The sequence below is a fragment of the Electrophorus electricus genome, chromosome 1, assembly GCF_041902795.1.
Source record: "Electrophorus electricus isolate QZ-2024a chromosome 1, ASM4190279v1, whole genome shotgun sequence".
In the NCBI taxonomy this organism is placed as follows: Eukaryota; Metazoa; Chordata; class Actinopteri; order Gymnotiformes; family Gymnotidae; genus Electrophorus; species Electrophorus electricus.
Window position 1 is genome coordinate 42220467 of NC_137497.1, and position 27223 is coordinate 42247689.

General features: G+C 41.8%; 1 protein-coding gene across 8 annotated transcripts in view; it reads right to left on the minus strand.

Moving 5' to 3' along the window:
- stau2 (staufen double-stranded RNA binding protein 2) overlaps positions 1-27223 on the minus strand; it is a 65556-nt gene that overhangs the window by 7216 nt on the left and 31117 nt on the right. For 7 of the 8 annotated variants that reach the window (XM_081720546.1, XM_027023972.3, XM_027023970.3 and 4 more), the window contains 2 exons: positions 26790-27085; positions 17881-17994 (listed from right to left, as the gene is read on the minus strand). In XM_081720546.1, coding sequence (XP_081576672.1) covers positions 17881-17994; positions 26790-27085 — 410 coding nt within the window. Of the gene's footprint in view, positions 1-3794; positions 3846-17880; positions 17995-26789; positions 27086-27223 lie in introns of those variants that run through there. The other variant, XM_081720560.1, reaches the window with a different exon arrangement.

The following is a 27223-nucleotide window of genomic DNA, read 5'->3' on the forward strand; positions in this document are numbered from 1 at the left end:
CTGCATCCCTCTGAAAGAACTTTTACAATTTTTTACTTTTCAGAGAGTTAAATCTCTTTTTTGGCCTATTTTGCCTGAGGAAGAGTAGCTGCCTAATAATTCTGCACACCTTGATATAGGGTGTTGATCTCGTTAGGCCACACCCTCCCTCATTACATAAATACACATCACCTGATATGCTTAAATCCAATATGCATTCAAATTTATACAGCTTGGAGTTGGAAAATATGCATAAGAATGATGATATGGTCAAAATACTCTCTTGCCTAATAATTGCGCACACAGTGTATGAACACAGTAGAGACCACAGGCACCAAAGGACCAAACACAGGACATGATGTCGCAAGACGTGACCCTAACCCTCCTGTAAGAGAGCAGAGCTGTGGTAGTGAGCTAGTGGCAAACATGGAGAAATGAGGAGGTAAATTGTCTCATTGACATTTGGCCCAAATCCTGGAAAAAAAACCACACAAAACGTGCGCTTCCTACAGTGGAGGAATTCCTCGCACATTTTTCCAGCTCTTCCTGAAGTATCGACTGGTAAAATTATCATGCCACACATGCAAACTTTTAATCCTGTGTATAGCATTGTTTTAGTTTGGTTGATGTTATGGTAGTTATTGTTTCAAAATTTATTCTTAAAAGTTGCTTACTGAGCATGCGACATCCATATGACTTTTGTTAACATCTTCTGATTTGATGGTAAATATGTCAGTGTGAATGCTAAGTGAACCAGGACTATATGCAACAATGCATCATTTTTTCCTTTGCTCTGGACCAAGGGAACTGAATTACAAATATAAACGCAGCCTTACTGAAATATCCCAGTTCCTCACTTCCATCAGTTCCATGGACAAGATCTTTCATGTTAATGTGTGTGCAGTGCAGCTGTTTAGAGCAGACACAGAGCCCTGATGGCTGGACACAGAGCTCCAGTTGTTGGACACAGAGTTCCCAATGGCACTTAGCAGTGTCACAGAGCATAAGCCATAGCTTCTACTCATCTGCCTGACAGTGCCTGTTCAGACCTTTCAGAGCAATATTAAAGCAACATGGCACTGAGTCAGTGCTGAAGAAAGAAAACAGATGGTGGAGAAGGGAAGAGACAGACATGGACAGAGAGAGAGAGAGAGAGAGAGAGATGTACAGTGACAGAACCAGGTCATGAGTGGACTGATGCACCTGGCTGGAACCTGATGCTCTCTGACACTGCACTGCCTTTTGTCTTTTACTCCAACATACTGCCAATGAACACCAGATGTGCAGGACAGCATGGAGGGACCATGACATAAATCTCAGCCTGCAACATATCCTCCCCCCTACACACACACACACACACACACACACACACACACACACACACACACACACACACACACACACACACACACACACACACACACACACACACACACACACACACACACAGAGTTCTAGTGCTTTCTAACTTATCAGTCCATAAGCTTAGAGTACTGGCACATAGAAACCTCTATGATCTTATCACAGGCTCTACATCAGCTGAAACAATAAGGTTTCTTCTAGAAAGAGGTCCTTCAAACGAAGCACTGAACAGTAAGAGAATTCACACCCAAACCCATCCCAATCTAGTATCCCTGCATACTTTAATCAAACTCAACAGTCCCTTACTTAAATGTTCCAAAGAATAATATATTAGAGGAATGAAATCTGGATCAAGTCTAAAATGATGAGACAGAATGTCTGAATGTCTCAGTAATAATCACTCTCTCACCTACAGCACATATTGTCCATCAGCTATATTCAGAAAATCCCTGCTCATGGTGGAAAAAACACGCACACGTGCACACCACAACCACACATGCACACAAACAAACAGGCTGCCTGGAATGTGTTAGGTTTGTCTAGTTCTGAAATCTACACTGATGATAGGTGACATGGCCTGCTACTCTGGGAAAGCCAGAGTATTCACACGGGGGCTCTTACAAAACCTCTTTTCCACCAATTCATTGTTTTATTGATTGCTGAGGCGAGTATGTAGCTAGATCACAAAAAGGAGGACAGGTTTTGAATAACTACGCTCCAATCACACCAAAAACATACAGGTGGCTTTTTGTCCAGACTGACGAGAGAATGTGCAGCAATCGACCTTTATGAATGTGGCATTACTGCTCTATTGGTATCAAGTGCTCTAGAGAGTTTTGCATTTCTAGAGCCAGTTCTGGATCACAGTTATAGAGTCATCTCCGTATCGTGTCTAGAGTCAGTCCTATATCACATGTTGAGAATACGTTCCTGAACCAGAGCCTGCAAATGAAGTAATTTACACTGGATGCTAAACATGTCGATCAAACATGCACACAAGGGCCCTAGTTTCTAAGCCTGCTGGGAACTCTTCTAATCTCCGTATCCTTAGAACTCACTTTCTGATCTGACCCATAAATTGCAATTAAAGGACTGATTACCAGTATTTTGTGTGTTTGTGTGTGCATGATTATAGTTACTGGGTAAATAAGCAGAACACATCTGCTTCTCTAGAGCCAGATAAGGTCCAAGGATCAGCGAAGCAGATGGGTTGACAGCCTATCACTAAGCCGCAGGGTCCAAGACAAACAGTCACCTATCTTTACTAACAATCGTCAGCTGCATCAGGATTCTCCTAACGAGATAGAGTGGGGCTGACAGATATCAACACAGGTGAAATATGTTTAGTTTAGGCCGACAACCTGGAAATGGTCCATCTCTGTCGCTTAGGGGATCAGATGAGATGCAGAGCTACCCCCCACTTACCCTACTATAGATAACACATCACCACTCAGCAAGGGCATTAGCCAACAGAATGGATATGTCCCAGCAAAATGCTACTTTGTGGGTTTCATTCATCACCTTGCTGCTGGGTTCAAAGGCTGGAGCAGGGGGAAATGAATGTGGAATGTGACATGGCTAAATATCTCAGTGTGGAAGGAGAAGGGAGAGCATTGTCAAAAGACAGCGGACAGTCATTTTTCTAGGCCGCTTTAATGGCTTTTGTGATTGCATTTTCATTTCCTTGACTGCCTTGGCTAAACAGTGGCAATTCTCCCAAGAGAAGAGCCCCAGCCCTCGGAGAGCCACTAGACGGCAGGGATGGGGAGTGATGCATGGACGGGCCAGCCCTCATGAGAGAGAGTGAGGCAGGGGGGGAGAGAGAGAGAGAGAGAGAGAGAGAGAGAGAGAGAGAGAGAGAGAGAGAGAGGGTGTGTGTGTGGGTCTAGGATCCACCACGGGGAGCATGGGAGTAGATGGAAGCTGACAGTTTATTACTCACATTACCAGAACAAAGAAAGTGTGTGCTGGATTAAGACAGCATGTTTCTTGTGCTGACTAGGCCAATAGAGTTAGCATGTTCATCTGTAACTGGGGCAGATTAAAGGCCCTTCAGGTCTCACCTCAGTTCCTTCCACCTCATGGACCAGAGAAGGAACATCTGGGGGCTATGCGTCACAGTGCAGTTATCAGACCTGATCATTTGCTGTTTTTACTGGGGAGAGATAAAGCTCTAGTTCTGGTTGAGTCATTGCTTTTCCTCTCATGGTCCAGCAGGGTTTCCCACCATGCTGATTTTCTGTCCCAGGCCAAGAGCAGCACTGCGCCCCCCAGCCCGGCCTTTGATTGCCACCTCATGGCAGGGAGCAGAATGGGGTGGACTCAGTGCATTGGGTGGACACAGTGTGTTGGATTTTGGGTGTTGGGTGGACACAGCGCGGTGGGTGTTGGGTGGACACGGTGCACTGGGTGTTGGGTGGACACGGTGCGCTGTCATCCATTAACCCCTGAAGATGAGGAGTCCTTCACTACTTCCTTGGCACCACATTAAATATGCCTGCGATCTGAAACACAAACAAACACTCTGCGGGTGTACAAGAGCACATGCATGCACACACACACCCAACTACCCACCCACCTCAACAGCAGTGCACCCCCCCCCCAACTCCCAAGAGGCTTTGGGACTATCTAAACCTCCAGCTGAATGTAAAAAAAAACCCCTGCTCTCCCCTGTTCTTATTACCCAGCTTTAGCTTCATTAAAGAAAATAAAACAGATTTCTTATTAAAAACACTGATGTTACATCAGTCCCCAAAAGGAAGATTAAAAGATACAGATGCCATGGAGAGATATGTACTGAAGAATCTTTTTCTAGAATAAACAAACCCTACATTAGGAAATGCGAAGGAACCCATGCGGCAGTTTCTGTCTGCGAAATTGCACAGTGCTGGCATGGCTCTGCTGTGGCACTGGGAGCTCTCGAGCGGGCACCCCTTGGCTCCTGCTTCCATCTGCACTGCAGCAGTAACGTGAGAGCTCAATGGAAAGAGAATCCCACAGCCCACCATCCCGCACTTCAAAGCCCTGGAGACGACACACAGTAACATTCCTGTGTCTTCTGGGAGGCGCGGGGCTGCAGCGCACCCGCTCCCCGAGGGGAGAGCTTCCAAAAGCCTTCCCAATGGATTTTACATCCGTGAAGAGCTGCGTCGGGCGCGGACAAGCACAGCTGCAGCAGCAGTGCAGACGAGCCGTTTGAAACGAGCCACTCTGGAAACAGGACATACCAGAGCCCTGTGCTCAACGAGCTGTGAAATCACACGAAAGGACAAGCCCAACAGGACGCAGACGTGGAATTTCAGCCCCTTATCAGGTCCAGCTTACACTCTCTCCCTCCTCTTCTCAACGCTGTTCGACCAAACAGCCAAAGCAGAAAGTTCTCATCCCACCCCCTGAGACAAACAAAGAAGAACTTTCTCTCTCTCACTGAAGAGATAACAGTGAAAATGAGGTGGCTAATAGGCGACACATTTGCACTTTAGATACTATTGCTCATTCTCCTGTCTGCAAAACTTGTTGATTGTAGAAAGGCAAAGGCAGTAAAGGGTAAAATCATTACATATTTATAGAGGTTAAACTTGTAGTGTAGTGATAGTAGGTGGGACTCAAGAGGCTCCAACACTGCACCTCCCACTACACCCAACCCCAAACACCCACACACTTCATTCTCCACCGCTTATCGCCTGCTGATGGTGTATTATCTAAGGCAGGTGAGAGCACCCTGAGAGATGTGGTTGCCTGCAAGTGTTTGGCACCCCATGCCACTGTCTCCTGCAGCCAGGTGAGAAATTACTTACACACACCCCTGACCACCACACAGCATGTAACTAACACACACACACACACACACACACCCCTGACCAGCACACAGCCTGTTACACACACACACACCCCTGACCACCGCACAGTCTGTTACACTCCCAGTTTAAACACCGGATAGAACTAAAAATTTCAGTCATCTAGTCAGAACAGAAACGTGCAGACCAAGCTAAATAAAGTAACAGCAGAAAATGTTTTTGATAATGAGAGATTATTGATTTTCTACAATAGGCTTAGTGCCAACATTGAGCTCAATACACTCTCTGCAGCTCTTGAAATTAATAAGACTAAAAATGCTGTTTTGTGAAAGTTCCTGTTTGTTGAGGTAGTGCCATGAGCCTGGCGCAATCAACATTCCACATTCAGCGTCCTCATGAAACAGATCCACTATGGCAGGTCAGGAATCGCCTCAATTTCCCATGGGACAACAACTCTGCTGACATAGGAAGTCATAAATAAGGAGCCAAAATGCGATGGTGTGCCACGTGTGATCTCGGGTAGAGAGCTGCCCTGCCTGCTCATCATGTAGGCCATGTGGATGGCACCTCTCACGTCAAAAACTCAAACCACATGGGATGAGGGGAGGGTAAGCACATAGCTCGGCGGCTGGGTCCTGACGGCACGGAGCACTCACGCTTTATAAATCACACACTCCCAATCACGCACCAGAGCAAGACTGTAAATGGCTCTGGCAGCCAGTCAGGGCCCACCTACTTTATTGTTATGTAAAATTTTTACCAGAATTTATTTATGTAGTCAAAATGTTCACAGACTGAGGCAATTTGTTCTAAAATATGCATCTTTAGGAAATATCTGAATAGGCTTTTGATTAACTCAATTAGAGTGCACATAGTTTTGTAGCATTTACATCTTGGCTCTCGTCCTGTTCCATTATTGCTTTACAAAATTACATTTTGAGAATGTTTAGATGCGCTATAAGATTTCACTCACTTCACTTACAGACTGTACTTCATGAACTCCTGAGGGCGGATCCTGGTCAAAAAAAAGCACTCTGCAGTTTCTAAACTGACTGCAGATGCATTTGAGATATTAATCACTGGAAGAATGTGAACGTGTTTTACGTTTATTTCAATAGTGAAAATTAACTGTTCAGTTTGTTATCATGATTTATAGATGATTTATCATTTTTTTTATCATTTATCATGATTTATAGATTTAGAATGATCTAAAACTGGAAATTCTCTGTCGATTGTTAAATGATAATTACTGAAACATTCAGAGATCATCACTATCTTTACTACTGCACATAAATTACCCAACAAGTAATATTCAGAAAATCACTGCTCACAGTGGAAAAAGATTTCAACACAAACAGACGTGCACATAATCACAAGCATGCACGCATGCATACAGACACACAAAGGCTGCATGAAATGTCTTTGCTTTGTCTGAAGTGAAATAGTGAAAATTAACTTTTATAGATTTTTAATGATTTAGAAACATCTTGGATTGGAAATTCTTAAATGAGTCCTTAAATAAACCTAACTGTAGTTATTCTAGGCCTCTCTGATATCAAGAACTTCACCGTGCATGATGGAGCATTCCCTGCCCTGTAGTTCTGAAACAAACACACACCCACACCCACGCCTACACACCCAGAACCGTGGGCAAGATGGAAAGCTGTGGTATGTAAGCAAGGCCGTAGCCAATCAGCCGTGAGCACGTAAGGGCTCTCCCTCAAATCCAGATCACATCTCACTCAGCAATGCTGCTGGAGTGGAGAGATGCGGCCCGATTAGGTTAGAGGAGGGAACGGCTGCCGCACAGATAAGCCAAGAGAAAATGCAAACGGTGGCCACCTTATCAGCAGTCAGCTGTCATGTCCCTGCATACCTGGTGGAAAAGACCTTTAATCGATAGGGGCTTAACGATGGCACAGTTATGGTTTGGCGTGGGCATGGTCATCGTTTCCTGGGATTTGCATGAGTAATAAAATGAGAGACTTGGTGTGGCTATATTAATCAATAGCCATATTCAGGCAGAGTGTTCTCTAGAGAACCTTGGCTATGTACTTCAGCTACTTAACCGCAGAAACTGACACTATAAAGCACAAACTTAAAGCACCAGAAGACAGAGAAGCTGGCAGTAAATGCACTGAGGGTCTTGCGTTCAGATTTCGAATTTGATCACCCAAGGTGTACATGAAAAAGAATATACAGGCCATTTTACACAGCTGAAGTGAGAGTGAGTAAGTGAGTGAGTGAGAGTGTGTGTGTGTGTGTGTGTGTGTGTGTGTGTGTGTGTGTGTGTGTGTGTGTGTGTGTGTGTGTGTGTGTGTGTGTGTGTGTGTGTGTAGATGTGCCTCACAGGTAACCAAACCCTGTAACTTGAGAGTGTCTGCAGGCAGACGGCGTTTTATACCCCTCCGTTCCTGCACTGCTCATCACCCCTCAGAGGATCTAACCACCACCACAACAATCAGGAAGCACCAATAAAATGCATGAATGCCTGGGGTAATGAGAGCAGCCAATCCCTGATCACATGTTCATTACTGCTCATTACTTTAATCCACATCCTCTGCATCAACCCCAGTGCACATTTGGAAGCTGTTAAAAACAAACAAACAAACAAAAACAAACACACTGTAATATGTGAACTTTTATTTTTTTAGGGGGGTGGGGGTGTGTGTTTCTGCCTCTACAATCAATGATCTACAAACAAAAGTTATAACACAATCACTAGAATGTACTTTAGTGAAACATCTACCAAAACAATACATTTTAATTGTACATTTCATATAGTCTTGCTTGCAATCTTACATCTCCAGTTCATGATGCAAAAAAAAAGATGCTTGCTGACCCTGCTGAGCTAAAAGCAGCACGTGTATGGCCAGGAAGACAGAGCACGTTTGAGGGAACAAGAGCATGCGTCTGTAGGGCTCTCCTCTGTGACGTCAGAGATTCACACAGGCTTACGAGAGGTGTTCTGATGAAACTTAATGCTGGATTCAATAATAAGTACAAGCAGACAGTGAATTAGTGAGGACATTGCCAGTAATTGGACTAAGACACAACAAGAAAAACAAGGTAGTCAACTTTCATCTAGTCCTTCTCTAGTGACTGCTGGGAGTCACTGCAGACTTTTTAAACAGCTATGTTAAGAATTTGCCATCTAAACACTGATCTGTTATCAGTCGTGTGAGCTTCACTACTCATTCACAGACACCCCAACAGGTGTACAGAGCAGATCTCAATCCAGGGCCTGGCCAGCAAGCTCTGTAGAGCTTTCAGTACTGCACCAAAGGCTTAGTTAACAGATTGATTGTCATTTGAGTTAATGGGCTCCCTCACACAATTTTTTAATTAACTTATATTACAACATGGCAAAGGGACAGTCAACACCAGGTGATGTGTTTAAATTACATCACTAGGGTGGAGCTAATTAGACTGTAGAGACCAAGAGTGAGAGACGAGTAATAGAGAGCAGCACAAGATGGATGGCAGGTAAGAAAGAGAGCGACAGCTCTGGAGTCCAGCACGTGAGCAGCTCGGGAGTCCAGCACGTGAGCAGCTCGGGAGTCCAGCACGTGAGCAGCTCTGGAGTCCAGCACGTGAGCAGCTCTGGAGTTCAGCACATGAGCAGACATTGTGGACTCGGACTGCTGCCTCTTCCTCTCGGGTTTTCTGTCTTCTGCGTCCCATATCAGAGGTCAGGCACTAATGGAGGACCTCGTGGCCCTCTGTGGCTTCTGAAAACATTCCCTTGCTGACCAGCTTCTTATAAATCAAAGTAGGCCCTTTCTACCACACATCTGCTCCACTGGGTCTGGAATGTGCTTCACTTTAAGTTTTGTTCTACAGAGTTTTCACATTAATTGTTTAGTGAATGAAGAAGCTGAATCGTCAAGATATATGTTAAAAACAACCCAAGACTGCTCAAAATACAGACTAGTTTGTTCACTGCTACAGTAATATTGCCCTTGCAATACCGATATCACAATACACAAATTAACTCTCAAATAAATCACATTTTTATGGTGTGCTGTGAGTGCCCTCATCAACCTCAGACATTTCATCGGTGTTTTGATTCGGAACTCATGGAATTTGCGAAATTCACATGATGCAACAAACTTTTGATAAAGTCTTTAAACACAGTAAGGCTTCAACCAACTCTCTGTGTGTGTGGGTGTGTGTGAGAGAAGGTATTCTACCATTACTCTATGGCTCTATAAATATATATATGTACATATACACACACTTTTAAAGAAGAAAATAGTATGAAAAAATATGCATTTATGATTTTAAAAAATCCTTCCAATTGTATTTTGCAAAAAGGTAAAGTCTAGTTCTTTCATGTTACACTTAAGTGCAAACATAAAACATGCTCATTTTAGTGTTGAAGTAGATGGTACTCCACTGTGCGATGTCTGTATGTGTTGAAAGGCATACTGCTTACAGAGCACATGCCACATGGAGATAGGACACTGCAGTTCACATCTGTGTAGGAAATCACTGATTTGTTTAATGATGCATACTACATATTTGCAGTTGAAGGTCTTAAATCTAAAGTTGTTCTACAATGCACTACTGATGTTACCATGGCTTAGTTTTCTTACATTTTAATAGCCACGTTGCGTTGTTCACACAACACAGGACCATAATCCACCTTGTTTGCTGATCAGAACTAATCCAATTTATTTAAAGCGCAAATTTAAATTTGCAGATTTCCTGACAAACTCTGTAAAAACCAGCAATAGATGGATAGACAAGTTTAAATGTGTCTGGAAGAGGGCTTAATGCCTGTTAGATGACACTGAAAGCAGACAGGGCTTGTGTCAGATGGTGGTGAGAAGAGCTGATCCTCAGACCCAGATACGTGGAAGCCAGAGAGCTCAGGGTAGCAGGACACACAGGGCAAAGAGAAGCCCCAAGCCTGCTGTTAGTTTTAGCAGCAGGAGTGTGTGACACCTAGGCTGTAATCCGTGTTAACCCTGAGCGCAACCGTGGTCACGGCCGTTTTATGATGTCTGGACCCTGACGCATGTGAATGCACTAACAGAAAGATGAGAGGACCTCCTAGACAGATAGAAAAACAGTCTCAGGTTGCTCTTTTAAAGCCTGACAGACAGACAGTGATTTAGGGGGTTATAACTGATCCAGCAACTTATGAGATTCTACTAAGCAATCTACACAAAATGAGAGCTTTACTGAAATAACACACACACTACCATCTGCTTGCTGTCATTTACAGACACACACACGCACGTACACACATGCACAAACACACACACAAACACACTGTTGTCTCATTAAGAAAAGCCATGTCTCATCATGTCATGAGGCTACAGTGTAAGTAATAACCTGCACTTTGGCAAGAACACCTCTTAGTCACAACCTGTTAGAAAGCAAATCAAAATAATTCTATTATGAATAAATCAATTCATCTGGAGATGATGTTTCTTAGCCATGGAAAGGAGCTGCTTGTGGTTCATCACTACTAAACAATGAGATTCACTGTCTTGTGTGCTGACAATTACTGGCTGAAAGGGTCTTTTTGTTGCTAGAGAAGCACTCAGAGGTGATTAATGTTGAAAAGCTCTTAACCACAAAGCGTGTGTCACATATCAAGTAAAGGGCCAATCTCAAGCTTTGGATTTCCCACCAAAGCCCAACTGGAAGTCCAGACAAAGAACACTTACTGCCCCAGGACTCACATCTGCAAATGTGTTTGTTCCTGCCTACAGTTTACTCTTCGATCAGATAGGGATCTATACAGCAGAATCAGACACTACTTCTGTGATTCACAGTACTGAGTGTGACATTGAGTAGCTGCTAAAAGCTCAACCTGAGAAAAGAGTGAGGGATGACCTTATTCAATTGTTTTTATGTATAGAAATACTGACAGAAATATGTTTCATACTAGAATACCATGTGCCAATATGTAGTAAATGAAAAAACAATACAAAACATAAGACAAACAGTAAACAAGACCCAAACAAAAGCTTTTAAATATAAATGTGCATCCAAGGATCAGGATAGAGCTAACATTAGCACTTAACTAGATTTGACAACTAATTGTGAAAAACTGCCTCAACCAAACCTACACCCTGCAATCCAAAACTACATCCTCCAATCCAAATCTACAGCCTCCATTCCAAACCTGTACCATCCAATCTAAACCTACACCCTACAATCTAAATCTTCACTTTGCAAAAAAACGGTTCTAGACTGTAAATGGTCAGTCATTAATCAGCACTCACTCAGCAGTGTAAACAAACAGTGAAGACACGCCTCATAAGATCACTGATCAAGGGCCGCTGGATAAGCACCAAGCCCTGTTGGCACCTTGGTGCTAATGAATGTAACACCTATCAGTGTTGGAGCAGGTGAGCGAAGAGTCGCATTGTGTAGTAAGCGTTTAATAATGCGTGTGATGCTGATATGATCTCAAACAATTATTTAACCACTAACATTCACTCACACATTCATTTGCAGACAAAGCTAACATTTGTTCTCACACTGCACAGAGTTTTTTTATGTCTTTGTGTGAGATGATAAAGAAAACTTAAGCTAATACTTAAAAATGGGAAAAGGCAAAATGTGCCAAGCCACAGTGAAGGTACTTGTCCCTCGTCTGCGAGGAAGAGCAACAGTCATCGCCACTTACAGACGAACATGAGAGGAGAGGGTCTGCTGGCTGAATGCAAAAAGAAACCTAAAACCCTGGTCTCCCTTTTATTATGAGCACTTTATTTCAGACTTTTGCAAGTCAGTGATGGAAACAATCTTGGATTCAGGGCTGCATACATGTTTAAAATGAAACCCATTTAATTTTAATACCCACAATTCAAGGAGCATGGTGCAAACAAGTCTGAACATTTCGCGGTGCTGAATCACAGCTTAAGTGAATAATGTGCTCCAGCACATCTCTAAGGATGAGTGTTTTTTACCAAACTCAGAAGAGGAGCCGTTAAGTGCTGGAGACTGATGAGACCCTAAGGACTGTGCTAAACCAGGCCTTAATAGGTGGTCGTGTTGTTTTCCCCATTACCAAGCCTTTGGGTTTGGAGAGGCCACTTCAGCCGTCATCAGGTTCCCCTTAATCTGCAAGTTCATGTTTAGATTGTCAGGCTTGGCTATCACTGCTTTAGGCACTCTGAGGGGTATGGTGAGGGGTATGGTGAGGGGTATGGTGAGGGGAGACCCCCCCCCAACCCCCCCCAACCCCCCCAACCCGTGCCTCCCAATCCACTGAGGTCTCATTTGAGGTTTCCCACGTTCCTGTCTGCCTGACTTTGAAAATCGTTTCCTAAGTACAGCAGTTGACGGACAGGTGAGGGTGAGTGATGGTGTAGTGCTGGTCACTTATTTATTTTGCAGAGTCTGAGTCTGCTGAAATGATGGGCGCAAAGGGGAGGTGCTGGAGGGAATGCTTCAGACAGCGGCGTTCAAAGACAGGCTAATGGGTCTCACCACTGCACGGGACCACTTGACAAATGTGTGCTGTGGAAAGCCGTACCCCCCACAGGGCGTCGGCACAGGGGAAAGTCCAAAGCTACAGGCCGCAGGATCCCACACAGGAGGTGCACAAAGGGAAGAGATACATATCAGCACACCATGTTCTTCAGTATCTAAAGAGGAGACTGTTTGGTGGAATGAATGGTGTATGAATGAATAAATGAATGTAAACAAGCAAACAAAATAGTTAAGTACTTAAAGCATTCAGTAGTTTAGCTCAATTTTTTAGCATTTATTTTTTGATTCATATTAGTTTTATTCATGTTCTTCTTAACTGAACGCAGCTTTAGTAAGAGTTCGTGTTATTTATTGTATATGAGCACATGCACATTTATTAGTTGATATTTGTTGGTGTGTGTGTGTGTGTGTGTGTGTGTATATATAGTGGCTGTATTCTGCAGACAAACTGCCTTGTAAAAAGATAATAAAAGACATCCTTAAATGAAGTACCAAACTGAACTTTCCCTGTTCCATGTAACCATCTCCCAGTGGATAGTGGACATATTGACTGTGCTCCACCATGACCAGTGTGAGATGGAGGTATAAAGGTGGAGGAGTCTGCGTGCTCCTGGTGTCTTTGCCTTTTCCTATACATGTCTCGCAGACATAGAGAAAGCCTAATGCGTTCAATCTGCAGCTGGAGCCCAGTTACATTCACGTGTTTAGATATCAACTGTTAATAACACTGTCCATTTTCATTAATAGCATTTCCATTTTAAATGTGGTCTGAAATGAACATGTTTCTTATAAAGATTTAAATTAAGTACCATTCAAAAAAGAAAAATCATAATTCCCTTCTAAGAGTGGAGATTAGGCAAGAATCTTTTGGCTGTTCTTTTACATAAACGGATTTGTTACAGGTGCTGTTGGAGGTGACAGAGACATTATGCAAGGCCCAGTGTGTGACAGAGAGGAGATGTGAACAGCTGTCGAGCTCTCTCTCTCACACACCAACACACACACACACACACACACACACACACACACACACACACACACACACACACACACACACACACACACACACACACAGACACACACAGGGGCCTATGACACAGACAGCCTGCTGCACTAAAGGTCCACAGCTCAGTCCAGATGAGACTTCAAACAGCCCTGCACCCTGTGGGAGACCCTCTGAAGGCTGGACCAAAAGACTCCCTGCTATGAATCAGCCTGTCTATAGCCACCCATCCTCTCAACAGGTGTCTGCACTGACTCTCACAATCCATTTCTCCTGGCTGTTGTAATGAAAGTGCCATATTCTGACAAGAGGAATGTACGTCTGCTGAAGACTTGATGCTGTCTCTAATGGCTCTTAATTAAAATAACAGAGCTCTGAAATGTTCACAAAGTGTTTGCTTTGTGGGGAATTCGAGTTAAGATCAATTAAACAGATTTCAGTGATTCCAGCAGGGTACATTTAATACTTTCTCAGCATCCACACTGAGGTAGTTTTGACAAAACCAAACATTTGCTTCACAGATCAAGGTCTTTTAATCCACCCTCCAATCCCGCAGACTGTCAAAGCAAAGTAAAATCACTAGTGTTTAATGAACTGGGAGAGTTACATTTATATACCTGCCGAGATAAATTAGATTTGCTCAGTAGGAGTGAATTCAGCACTTTCCATCCCATACACTAAAAAGTATATTAGCACTTAGTGTGAGAAAAATCAAGCAAAAAAACTATTTGCATTATCTAAAAACTTCTGGACACTCATGGCTGATTCTCTATCTTCACGTGAGAACTTCAAGACCTGTCGACATCATCAGCTCTCCATGATGTATGAGGCTACACAATTCCCAGGCCTCAGCAGGGACACAGGAGACAAAGACTCATGGGAAGGCTGTAACCAGCTGAGCACAGAGTGCTCTCACAGCAGCCAGAGCCAAATGTGCCCCGTCATGTTCAATTTCAGAACCTCCCTGTTGGATAAGCAACACCTTGTGCACAGTTGGACAAGGCTGTTTCTGCTGTGGACTCACCCTTGGGTCATTTCAGTTCCCTGGAACAGGGATTCTTTGAAGGCTCTTTAAGGCCAATAATGGCTAAAGATTTTTAAGAACCACACTCTAAGAAAAACATAAAAACAACCCAATCCCTGACAGTGACAAGGATGCAGTAACAAATAAGAAACGTGTAACAAATTTTAGAAGAACAAATCTATCTCGGAGGAGTGTGCAATCCAACAAGGTCAACAACACAACCAAACTCCAGGTCTGTTATGTCTGGTTTGTCTTTATGTTATCCAGGGGGGAGGAAGACCACTAGGAGTGGTTAGCAGGGGCAGGATGAAAGTGTGCTGGGAAGGAGGCACAGGCTGGGCTGACACAGGCTCAACAGGGGCTGCCAGTTGCACATCTGTTGCATGGAGACCCTCTAGCCACACACAAGGCCTGGATCAGGAGGGCTGTCACTCTCTACGGTAAATTACAGAGCAATGGCTTCCTATCCAGCCTGATTTGGTAAGAGCTGTGAATATTAAGAAGCAAATTTGCACAGCTCTCACCAGGACTCAGATCATGAGCTAAAGCTGCACTCTTCACTTCAGCAGGATGCAAAGGCAAGCACTACACAGTGCACAGCCTGATCTTCTACTGCCTTCAGATTGGCAATCTCAAGCACTCAATGAAAAACTCCAACAGGCCATGGACCTTTTTGACAGCGAGTACGTGCTCACCCAAGACATGTCTCATGGTGAGGTTTCTAGCAGCTGAAACTCATTATTTGTATTGAAATGCGAGTGCTCTTTCAGGCTCTCGCTCGGTCTGTTGGTACACTCCAGGAAATGTTTATCACTGGACCCATCACATCCCTACATACTACATTAACAACGTCTAATTAGAGAGATAAGCCCTCTATCTGAATGCCTCTGGCACTCAGGGCTCTACCCACATGTGCTACAACCAATCAGCACTGCAGTGTATGTGAACCTGAGTCATCGCCCTCAGGACCCACATCCGTGTTGGAGACCAGTGTCAAGCAGTTACCAGCAGACATTCGCATTAACCCCATCAGCATGATGGGTCCTTGGGGTGACATTATTCCAGAAGCCCCACCCACCCACACAAGCACTGTGTTGCTATGACAGCGACTCACTGCCTGTCGCTAAGCTGCCATGCGTCAGGTGTGAGCGACTGCTCCTGTTCACAAACACTCCGCACTCATTGTCTGCAGTCCATTCGCGACAGAATGCCACTGTACTAAGGGATCTGGGGAAGAAAGCCCCCCCCCCGCAGGCGGTCATGCACCACTGCTCTTGGCAAGAACAAGACTGTGGCCTATATTGCCTTAATTTTGCTTTAGCGGCTGTGTCCTCTCGCAACAGAAAGGCCCATTAGCAGTTACAGAGCAGGCTTTATTGAAGGGAGAACTTTGAAGGGCAGAACAAAGGCTGTGCTATGTTTAGATTAGGTAATGTAAGCAATGGGTTTTCTGCATGGATGAAGGCAGACAATAAGCTCCCTACGGAATACCGCTCAGTCCCGAAAACGCGCTCGGATCAGAGGAACGTTTCTGTGGTAATTACTCAAAGTAAGAAGACGAATAAAAAAGCAATCAAATGCAGTCTGGCATGCTGATGTTGTAACTAAATGATTCCTATCACTAACAGTGAGGACAATGGCCAGGCATTTTCTGATAACTTAATTGCAATTTTGATGGCAATTTCTTTTGAATCTTGTTCAGTTAATTGTAATCTCTTTTTAAAGCTTAAGGTTTAAAGCTAAAAGTAGAAAACAAATCTCTCTTCATACAATTCTTGCAACCAAGGTAGCAAGACACTATAATAAAACAAATGTGTCTAAATTTCAATTCACAAACACTATTACAACCAGAGAAGCCAAAATTAGAGAGAGAGAGAGAGAGAGCGAGAGAGCGAGAGATAGATAGATAGATAGATAGATAGATAGATAGATAGATAGATAGATAGATAGATAGATAGATAGATAGATAGATAGATAGATAGATAGATAGATAGATAGATAGATAGATAGATAGATAGATAGATAGATAGATAGATAGATAGATAGGCTAACTATTGTGCATACAACATAAATCACAAATACCACACTGGATTTGGTGCTCACTTTGTGATTAGTACAATTTGTGGGAATAGTCCGAGCTCTTGGCCAAGGTCACTTGCTTAACATTTTACTTTTTGTTATATTTATGGCACAATTAGGTGACCAATCAGTTAGACTGGCTGGCTAGCTAGCTAGCTACTTTGCCTAGCTAACAACTGCGATTGAAAGAATGTGATCGAAAGAAATATAAATATAAGAATCCTTAATTTTAGAATCTTGAAAATATGCCTGAATATAGGGTATGCATTCCTACAGGCCATGAGTTCAGTTCAGCTGCTGCATTTATTTTTCTGCTGCTTATAGTTTATAGCTATGTAGGTTAGTTGGCTAGCCATTTTTCTTAGAATATCATTGACATTGGACCACACTGTACTTTCATATTAATAATTAAAAGACATTAGGAGCCAATTTCACACACAGATATGTGAGTCTTAAAGAAAAGGATATTTGCAAGGGTATATGGCGAGTCCCAGGCCAGAAAATGTGCCTGTTCTCTGCTCATTATGTCTATTGTCCAGTTGTTTAACTGACGTAATACGGTGGCACCCAGATATCTTTAGAGATTTCACTCAGTGATCATCTTTAGGGATTTCACTAACCCACACTAGACAGGTTGTGGCAAAACATGCAAAATGTAAAAGTTGTTTTAAAATGTAATGGGAGGAACGCTGATGAATTAAAAGTTAAAGTACATTTTTTACTTCACAAATGTAATTGAGAAAAAGTATAAAGTATAAAAATTCGGAAAGGGACCATTCCTTCAAAAAGTTACTTAAGTAAACGTAACAGAGTAAATGTATCGCATTACTACCCACCTCTAATAAAAACCTATTGTTATCTTTCACTTCACTACATAATTTTAGTTCTATCACTTAAAATGTTTAACTAAATTAAATGGAGGTCAGACTTGTCCAGGTTGAACCCATATTTTACTTATTTTAATTAAATATAATTGCATTTTTAATTCAATTAAACATAAAAAACAGACTGGTCCTGCTTAATAATAAAGTAATAATAATAATTATATATATATATATATATATATATATATATATATATATATATATATATATATATATATATAATTTTATTTTTTTCTTTCTTTCCAAATAGTGTGGAGCATTTTACCGCATTAGTGTTTGGCGTAGAGTACCTACCTGGTCATGGCTGGCTTGGATGGAGTTGGCACTGCCACTAAACGTCATGTGTACAGGTGACAGGGTGAGATAGGTCAGGAAATCTTTGTCTGTCTGCCTATCTGTGTACTGCACCTACACAGGACATGAGATGCAAAATAAGAACAAAAGACAGATTAGAAGATGTTTACACTACATACTGGCTTTGGTTGAAAAACCAAATCATGACGGTACTGCTCACAACAACCTGCAAATATTTCATTTACGTTATGTTTGGAAAAATGTATTGGTTTCATAATGAAATCTAATCACTGTGAAACAGTAATAAAATGTACTTTCTTAACTATGCTCACAATGAGTGTTATTATATGGTGCTTCTAAGGAACGATTTGGCCCAGCTTTGATTCTCTGGGTCATGTGAGGACACTGCAAACTACTCAACCACATCGTGAAGAGGGTGTGTGTGTGTGTGTGTGTGTGTGTGTGTGTGTGTTTGAAAAGTATCCAACGTTGCCCCTGTAGGCACTTTTTGATCATTTCATGGCTGACCTAAAACCACATTGGGGAAAGAGAGAGTGTTTGACAGAGTGAGCGAGAGAGTTCATGAGGAAAGAATTGTAGTATTTGTATTTATAACATTTGCGAGAATGATAAGCAAGATGTTTCATAATTTTGTTCATAAAAATAAAAAAAATATAATGAAATACAGTTCCTATCAAATTTTCAATTCTGCCCCAGCACCACATAAACTTGATAAACTGGTAGCAGGTATGATCAACATATTCACTACAGTGATACTCTCATATTCATATAATGAAAATGACTTGTGTTATGAACATGTCGGGAACACTTGTTCTGTTTTCTGTTGTTAAGTACAATGGTTAGAGACGAAACCTGCTTAAGTTTCTCATTTCAATTAAGTCAGATTTAAGATTCTGTACAACATTATCTGTACTGCAAAGATTAGATGTCATTTGTACTTGCTATTTTTCGTGTTGAAACAAATCACTACAAGGTTCATGATCCTTTCCTGCCCTGAAGAGACCAGTCACAATGTTCAGCACAGTTTTAACTTATCTTACTGTGTATTCCATTCAAATGCCTTCACGTAAAGGCCTGACATAGGTATGACAACTGCTACATTTGGTAGGGAAAATCCTAATTGGTTAGAGCTGGTAATTGTAATTATTTAGTATAATACAACCCGTGCCTCTTACTAGCAGCATGCCTTTTGTACATACGATTACATCTTTGATAAACCACAGTCTGACAAACATTAATACAACTTACTTGTCACTTGCATGTCAGTCTGAAATCCCTGAAAATAACAGTAAGAGCACCAAATTATTTAATGTTTAAATCACACCCTAAATCTTCTCTCCCTCTCATGTCCAGGAGCTGTATTTTGTGGTGGGTAGGCCTCTGAGAGCTTGTATTTTACCAGCTGGCGTTTCGTTTCAGCCTCACTGGTTCACTCCCACTGAGCGGGCCATGGGGGAGCAGGCAAATCACCCTCTATGGACCCAGGCAGCGTGCTAGATCATTAAGGAAGCATAAAAGCCTGTGCTCAGTGGTGTGAATTATTGCACAATCACCATGTCACAGAACCACATGTTTGATTACCAGTCCTCTGGTTCATTACTTCTGAGCTGTTTTACCCAACTACTGCCCAACATGTGGCAGCCTTCCAGCAAGCTCAGTGAATCATGGGAATTGGAGGCCCATTGACACACCATACATCAGAAGCACTGGAAGGCCAACAGGCCAGTCACACATAATGAGGATGGCCAAATGATCACGCTGTGTAAAGTAGAAAGTTAAGGCCTTAACTCATGTGATTTACTGCTTTTCTGATCACACCAGCATTTGTTTGTTAGTGACTTGGGTCAGATTTCCTAAAGCATTCAGCACACCTACACTAAAACGGCCAGTGATTGGCTGTAGTAATATTTACCACTGCGGAAGCGAAATGATCACAGATAAAGTTGTCCTCAGAAAAGACCACTGCAGCAACTGTCCATCTCTTTACAAAGTCAGAAATCACATGACACAGCATTTATATCTCTTATCTAAAACTGAACTTTTGACGCTAACCAGTGAAAGATTTTCTATAACTGACTAATACTGCTGATTTCAACCCAGCAAATCTCCTGTAGTTAAGCCTCAAATGACTTCGGATCTTAAGAGTTTTCTTTGAAACAAAGTACACAATGTAAACCCAAAGTAGTTTCATCTGGACAAAAGGCAAAAAAAAAAAAAAAAAATGCTAAAACAAAAAACTACAAAAACAACAAGACAAAGAATTATGATAAACTGAGAGGTAATTAGATTTATAAATAGCTAATTATAAACATAGGTAGCTAACAAACTATGCCAAAACATCAACAGGACATAGCAATAATTGCTACTAAACTAGTGAGGTTACTCTGAGCTATTGTATATGAGCTAAGGCTGTACTAATGTATATATAAGGATAGTCTGTGATGATGTATATATGAGGTTACTCTGTGCCATTGGCTATATGGGTTTTATCTATTCTAACACATATTTGAACTGCTCTAGTGGATGTATGGGTTTTAATTGTTCTAGTGGATGTATGGGTTTGAACTGCTCTAGTGAATATATGGGTTTGAACTGCTCTAGTGGATGTATGGGTTTGAACTGCTCTAGTGGATGTATGGGTTTAAACTGTTCTAATGGATGTATGGGTTTGAACTGCTCTAGTGGATGTATGGGTTTAAACTGCTCTAGTGGATGTATGGGTTTAAACTGTTCTAATGGATGTATGGGTTTAAACTGTTCTAATGGATGTATGGGTTTAAACTGTTCTAATGGATGTATGGGTTTAAACTGTTCTAATGGATGTATGGTTTTAAACATGATGTATACAAAGTTTAAACAGTTGCATGGATAAGGCTGTCTGGTCTGCAAGGCTGCATGGAGTCCACATGGGGTGCACACGGGGTGCACACAAGGTCCACATGGGGTGCATATGGGGTCCACAATTACGTGCCAGTGTGACTGTGTTGCTGTTTCTAGGGACAAGAATGCTCCAGGTTTTTTCTAAATTATCTTTTCTATTTAAATTATTTATATCTTTTACTCTTTAATCTGTAAAGCACACTGAACTGCCTAGTGTATGAAACATGTTATATAAATAAAATAGCCTAAAATTCTTCATGTCCATAACATTTTTAAACAGGTTTGATTTTCATGACTTGACACTGGTCTGATACGGCTGGTGTTCAGCTAGCTGAGCTTCACATGTGCCACAGAAATGACTGAAACTGTTTTTCTTCCCCCCACTGAGTACCCCACACCCTCACATGCAAATATGGACCTAAACTGTTCCAGTAAGGTGCTACATGCTGAAGGCCCACTTGTTAATCTCTTATTCTCCTAAAACTGAAATTTTAACCATTACCATGAGACTTGAGCTTCATTTTTAAAATCTTGTCCTGTATTTTCAGTGTTATGTTTTGTATGTTTGTCATGTATTGTCTTTATAGCCTTTTTCTGAGGGTTTAACCTCTGAGTTTATTGAGTGAAATAATATTACAACATTACAAAGTAAAAAACAGTCCTGGGTTTTAATACACTGGATGAGATCATCTGCACCATGTACTGTAGCTGCCTTATATGGCTGAATATGCTAAGATGCATCAAAACTACTGATGCAATGTTCTAATCACATGCACTGTGTACAAGAGCTGTAGCAATTGTACAAAAGCATTCGAATTTCCAGGATGCATAAATGAGCTCAGACTCAATCCGAACGAAGTCCATGCAGGCACGCTCTCACACTTCCAACTCAATCCTCCTTTTTCCAGGATCTCAAATGAGTAAAAAAAAAAAAAGAGAGAGATTCCCTTAAAACTAAGCAATAAACATGAATACAAGTAAAGTAATTGCAGTAGATTAAACTGAATGGGCCTACAGACTAAAACATAAAAGAAGCTTCAGCCATGCTGATTCTCAAGCAACTCATCTGTCATCCTGTATGCAGTTCTGAAATGTTAAAAATATCATACATTATACTCTACGTTTAAGGACATTGTTAATAGCAAAATGGTGTGGATAAAGTTTGATAAAGTAATTTAGCTATTTTACTCACCTACTATGTGGTAAACATCTTTAAAACAAGAAAGAAAACAAATCAACCAGTGAGCGATCAGACAAACTGACTGAATATCTGGGGCCAGTGTAGTTTCTGTGGGTTGTTGGAATTAATTAGTTAGTTACAGTCTCCCAAAAGCCCAACCAAAACTATTCCCTGTAATCGCCAGCAATGGTTTGGTAGTGTATCATCAGTGTCCAAAAAACACTCTGTGTCCATTTTCTGAAGCTGTTTGTGAAGGTGCCTGATTTAATGTTCTCCTAATGGACTTGACTGTGATGTAATATCACTCAGGTTTCTGCTCATACGTCAGAGGGCCAACACAATGCCAGGACTGCCCCAACAACTGCACTCGTTTCCTTGACAGCTAGATGCCTTCAAAAAGCAGCAAAAAAAAAAAAAAAATCTAACTCATGACCAGTGTGTGTTTGCTAATGTAAACTCCAGCAAAAACAGCAGGTCCAGGAAGGGAGAAAGGGGGAGATGAGATGGAAACAAACACCTCCACTCTTTGAAGGTTGAACAGATGATGTGTTTGATGTTGACATAGTGCATGAGCCCACAGAGAAGCTAAGCTGAGCGCTAGACACTGCCAAGGCTGTTTGAAGTGGTTTTCACACGGGCAAGAGGAGGAAGCAGAGGATAGAAAGAAGGCAAGAGAACAAACTGCCACATGAGAAATATGTTCTGGTCCAGATGGTATAAACATACATCGACCAATAGGCTCTACTTTCGTTAAAGTGAGATTTCTGACATTGCAATGAAGAAGTAATTCAAACACAGCTGGATACCTTTTCCTAGTTAATCATGCAGTCATATTCAGTCTTAGTTGCATTCAGTCCACTTCTTCCTAGAACCTCAGTTATTACTCGTAAAGGTACAGAGTGGAAATTTCATACTGAAATGTCTGATGTGTTGACCCGAGAGACACACAGAGGTTCAATTCAAAATTCTCTCAACACCGTAAACACTGAAAACATACCCATTTCTAGTGTCACACACTGAGGAAGGTCATTAGTGACCAAAACGTCTGCACTGTGATCCTGTTTATCTAATTAAAGATCTCACATGACCTACATTTTTTTTAGTGGTGTGTGGGAATTATAATGCACCAAATTCATTCATTGTTTGGTGAGTTTGCTCAAGATTCACATTTCAGGTGCCAGTCTTTCAAAATTTCACTGGAACTACATATGCAAATATGTTAATAATCACAAATGAACTAGAACGTCTGGGTGTAGTTGATAATTCTAAACTAATACACAGGATCTTATTTCTTCAGGCTAGTTAGAGGCCATCAGGTTTTCTAACCAAATATGGCCTTCACCACTGCAGTGGATACTGCACCTGTTATAGCCATTATACAGACACCTCATTTTGCTGATTAAACAGCTATTCTTACATTTGACCTAAATTTATTTTAGGCATATTACCAATTGAAGTTCATTAATAGCTTAAAGCAGAGTGCCGTGAGTCATATTGAGACTCATACTAATTACCTAATAAAAGAAATCTTTCATCTTAATTTAAGCACTGAGCACTTTTGATGAAACTATCACTGCACCGCTGTTATTTAAACAAGGCGTCCCAATGATTATACTGCATGTAGTGATCAGTCAGTGCTTCGCCATTATAGATGGCCTTGTGGTACAGTAACTATGGAAACAGGTGGGCAGTGCAGAAAGGACAGAATAAATAAATGAATAAAAACAATTTCAGTTTAATGACTAGTGATCACATGTGGATATTAATGCCAATATAACTCCAAATTTCTGTATAGGCTGTCATGAATAAGGTTGCATATAATAGCTGTGATGAAAAGGAGGCATGCGTGACTGCCTCAGTCATCTGTGAATCAGGGTGATTAATTTTAGACACGTCGGGCAGTTGGCATATAGATGCTGAACGGTAACAGGCAGGATCAGAGAGCTGCTCTGTCAAGATGAAAAATGACACTGTTCCCATCAGCCTCCTTCTCATCCACCCACAGAAAGTGTCAAACACATGAAGACAGAAAGGAAGACACAAACAGTACACCCTGAAACCTATGGCTACAGAGAGAAAGAGGCAGAGTGAAAGAGAATGGGAAGAAATCCTCAGATGATTAGTTATCAGGAACTTTCCGAACTGAGGGAAGAGTTTATTACCATCATCACTGCATACACAGCTGCAATGCACAGAAATGAAGACTGTGACTGAAAACCGGTATGAATTATTGGGGGGTAGGGGGTGGGCTTTATGAACTCTACCTGATGCTCTCCACTGCCCCCAGCTCTATTCCACAGCACACACACTCACCACAAAAGGCCCTTTATGATGTGCACCTGATGTACTCCACCAACACGGCGTTCCCACAGAGATTGCCTTCACTACCCACTTCCCCCTCAGCAGCCCTGGTCTCTCCCTCTACTGCCCCCTCCGCCCAAACCCACCCCTCCCACACACCCCCAAACCAGGGGCCCAGACAGGGGTCGGTATGGCTCCTGTTGCAGGGTTCCTGTTGCCTGATCTTTGGGTGCATTTGATAGAAATGTTGTCAAGCGCAATAGTGGGGGCAAAATTATGGAGACTATCTGAGTAATATGTGGGATTATGGAGGTAATGTGAAGTACTTAAAAAGCAAATCTAATTGCATCTTAGTGGTTAGGACACTGCTGTTAAGCAGTGAAAGTTGCACAAAAGTTTGCATGGTAAGCAGTGTTAAGTTGCAAGAAAATGACAAATACCACTTTCTTTGATTCCATGTCATTGCGCATTACATTCTGCAGAGATTAACCTTTTGAGAGAAGTGGTTAAGGTTTGTGGCATGTCTCTAGGCTAACCAGGCAGAATGATTATTCCAACTTGTATACATCCAGAAATACTTGTCATTAGTCAAGACTTGTCAGTCAAGAAAAAAAAAAACAAACAAACATCAGAAATAACCAACAAAAATAGTGTAGAAACAAAAAACAAGGGGGTGGATGGCGCTATCCTCCGTGTGTGTTTCTTCACCCCCTGATGAGTCCTTGGAGGAGACAAATGAACACCTCTCTGGTTGGCAGCTGTTGTGTGATGGGAGATGACTGGAGGGCAGGGGATTGGAGAAAAATCCCAAAAAGGAATTTTTTTTTTTTAAAGTAGCCTTAATAAAATCTGTTTAATGTGTAGTTTAATTTTTCCTTTTTGACTTTTTTTTTACCTCCTCTCCTGTAACACACACTCCCCTTTTATTTGTTTGTTTTATTCTTACTTTCACTCACAGTCATTCATTTACTTTTTCTCTACAAACCTTTTGCAGACCAGAGAACCGGTGTATAACCCTGTTCCCTATCTTGGCTAACTGTGGATGCAGGGATACAGAATGGCTGTGCAGATGGCTGAGCTGTGTCACAAAGTGTACAATACTAGGCACGTGCTAGACACACAGCTAACAGAGGCTAGATGTAGCACTGATAATGTTGTGAACATTACACTGGTCTCTCAAGTGTAAAAAAAATTTTGCTGTGAGTGCAAGAAAATTTCACAGAAGTGGTTCATTGTATTAGCAAGGGTGTTATAAAAGAAACTTAAATTATGTAGACTACAGTATAGTTGCCCCTGGTGACTGGATGATTATGATTGATTACAAATGAATATTTCTGGTTGAATTATTGTCAGAACTTTAGCTAAGGTCTGAAGCCCGCAGGGGTGTAAGTACTTGCAACAGTGACTCCTATTTGAAAACTCTACAGCAAGAACCGTTCAGGAAGAATAACCTTGAGAGCTGAATGAGGTTCTCGTTTACAGCCACCAAAGCACACCCTTCTTCCAGTGGATTCCACTGGCTCTGCTGGTATTTACGGCTGGCTGCTACACAACGCTCAGGCCACAGGAAGGCCCAGAGCAAAAACAAAATGCTTTATTAAAAGTTTACTTTAGTAGCTTAAGAGAAAATGGTTTTCCCAATCATTTATAAATAAAAGAAGACATCTGGTGTTAAATAAGTAGGCCTTGCCAAGAGTGAGGCACACATAGGCTGTTTTCAGACACAAACATGGTTTTTCTTTAATTAATGTGGTTGGAGATATAGATCAAGTCTTTGTCATATGTACAAGAAACAGGCAGTGGCACTTCACAATTAAATTCTTCCTTTGTGGTTCCTAATCAGCCTTCAGTAAAAACTGTTAAGCACCAGAACACGAGAGAGTGAGCGTGTGAAGAACATCATGGATACAATTTGGTCACAGACATGAGCTGAAAGGAATGATGTTATTCACCAACACATGGCTTTCAGTGTTCTATTACTATTATACAACAGTTCTACAAAATAAGAGCCCAAAACAAAGTGTTATATGTTTCAATATTGGCAATTCCTTCTGCCAAAAAGAAGTTCCATAACAAATAATTTGTTGCAATGCAACAGGAACAGTTGCCTGCCTAACATAGTACAAAAAGCATATGGTTTATATAGCACTACCAAGTAAAGTTAGTTTGAAACACAAATAACAAATTAATGCGTCTGTATGTGTTTGGTATGAAAACCCTGTGCAAATAAATATAATTAGAATGCTTCTCAACCAATCAGATTTTGTGGTTGGAACTAATAATGCACTATGTACAATAAAAAATAAAATAAAAATAAATTAATGAACACAAACACAATGAAACCTGAGAAACAGCCTACCTGGCAGTGCTTGGATTTGAGGGTAGCAAAAAATAGAGAGACAAACAGACAGAGAGAGAGAGAGGGCAAGAGAGAGAGAGAGAGAGAGAGAGAGAGAGACAGACAGAGAGGGAGTGACACACACACAAGACAGAGAGAGAGAGAGAGAGAGAGAGAGAAAGCCCTTACCTGAAAGCCCTGAATGCGGGCCAGGTACTCTAGCTGCTGGGTAGGGTGTACTGAGCCGCAGGCCAGAATGGGCACTTTGCCCTTCAGGGTCTCAGCCGTGGGCGAGCTCCCCCCTAGCAGGAGCTCCCGGGCGATAGTAGCTGTGCTGCCCACTGCAGTGCTGTAGTAGGGGCCTCCGACTTGGCTGAGGTCTTTAGGGCTTAGGTAGCTGACAGAGGCTCCCGGGCCTCCCTTATTCCTGCTGGCCTCCATCTCCTGGTACATGTCTGGAGAGAGATGGAGAATTCCCTTCTGTGCTGAGGGACAAAGAGAAACAGAAGAATTTTTACTGCACACCGGTGTTAGCACACAATCTCATGTCAATCAGTAGCAAGAGATGTAGTTCTGTGTGTGTATATGTATATATGTATGTGTGTGTGTGTGTGCGCACGCAT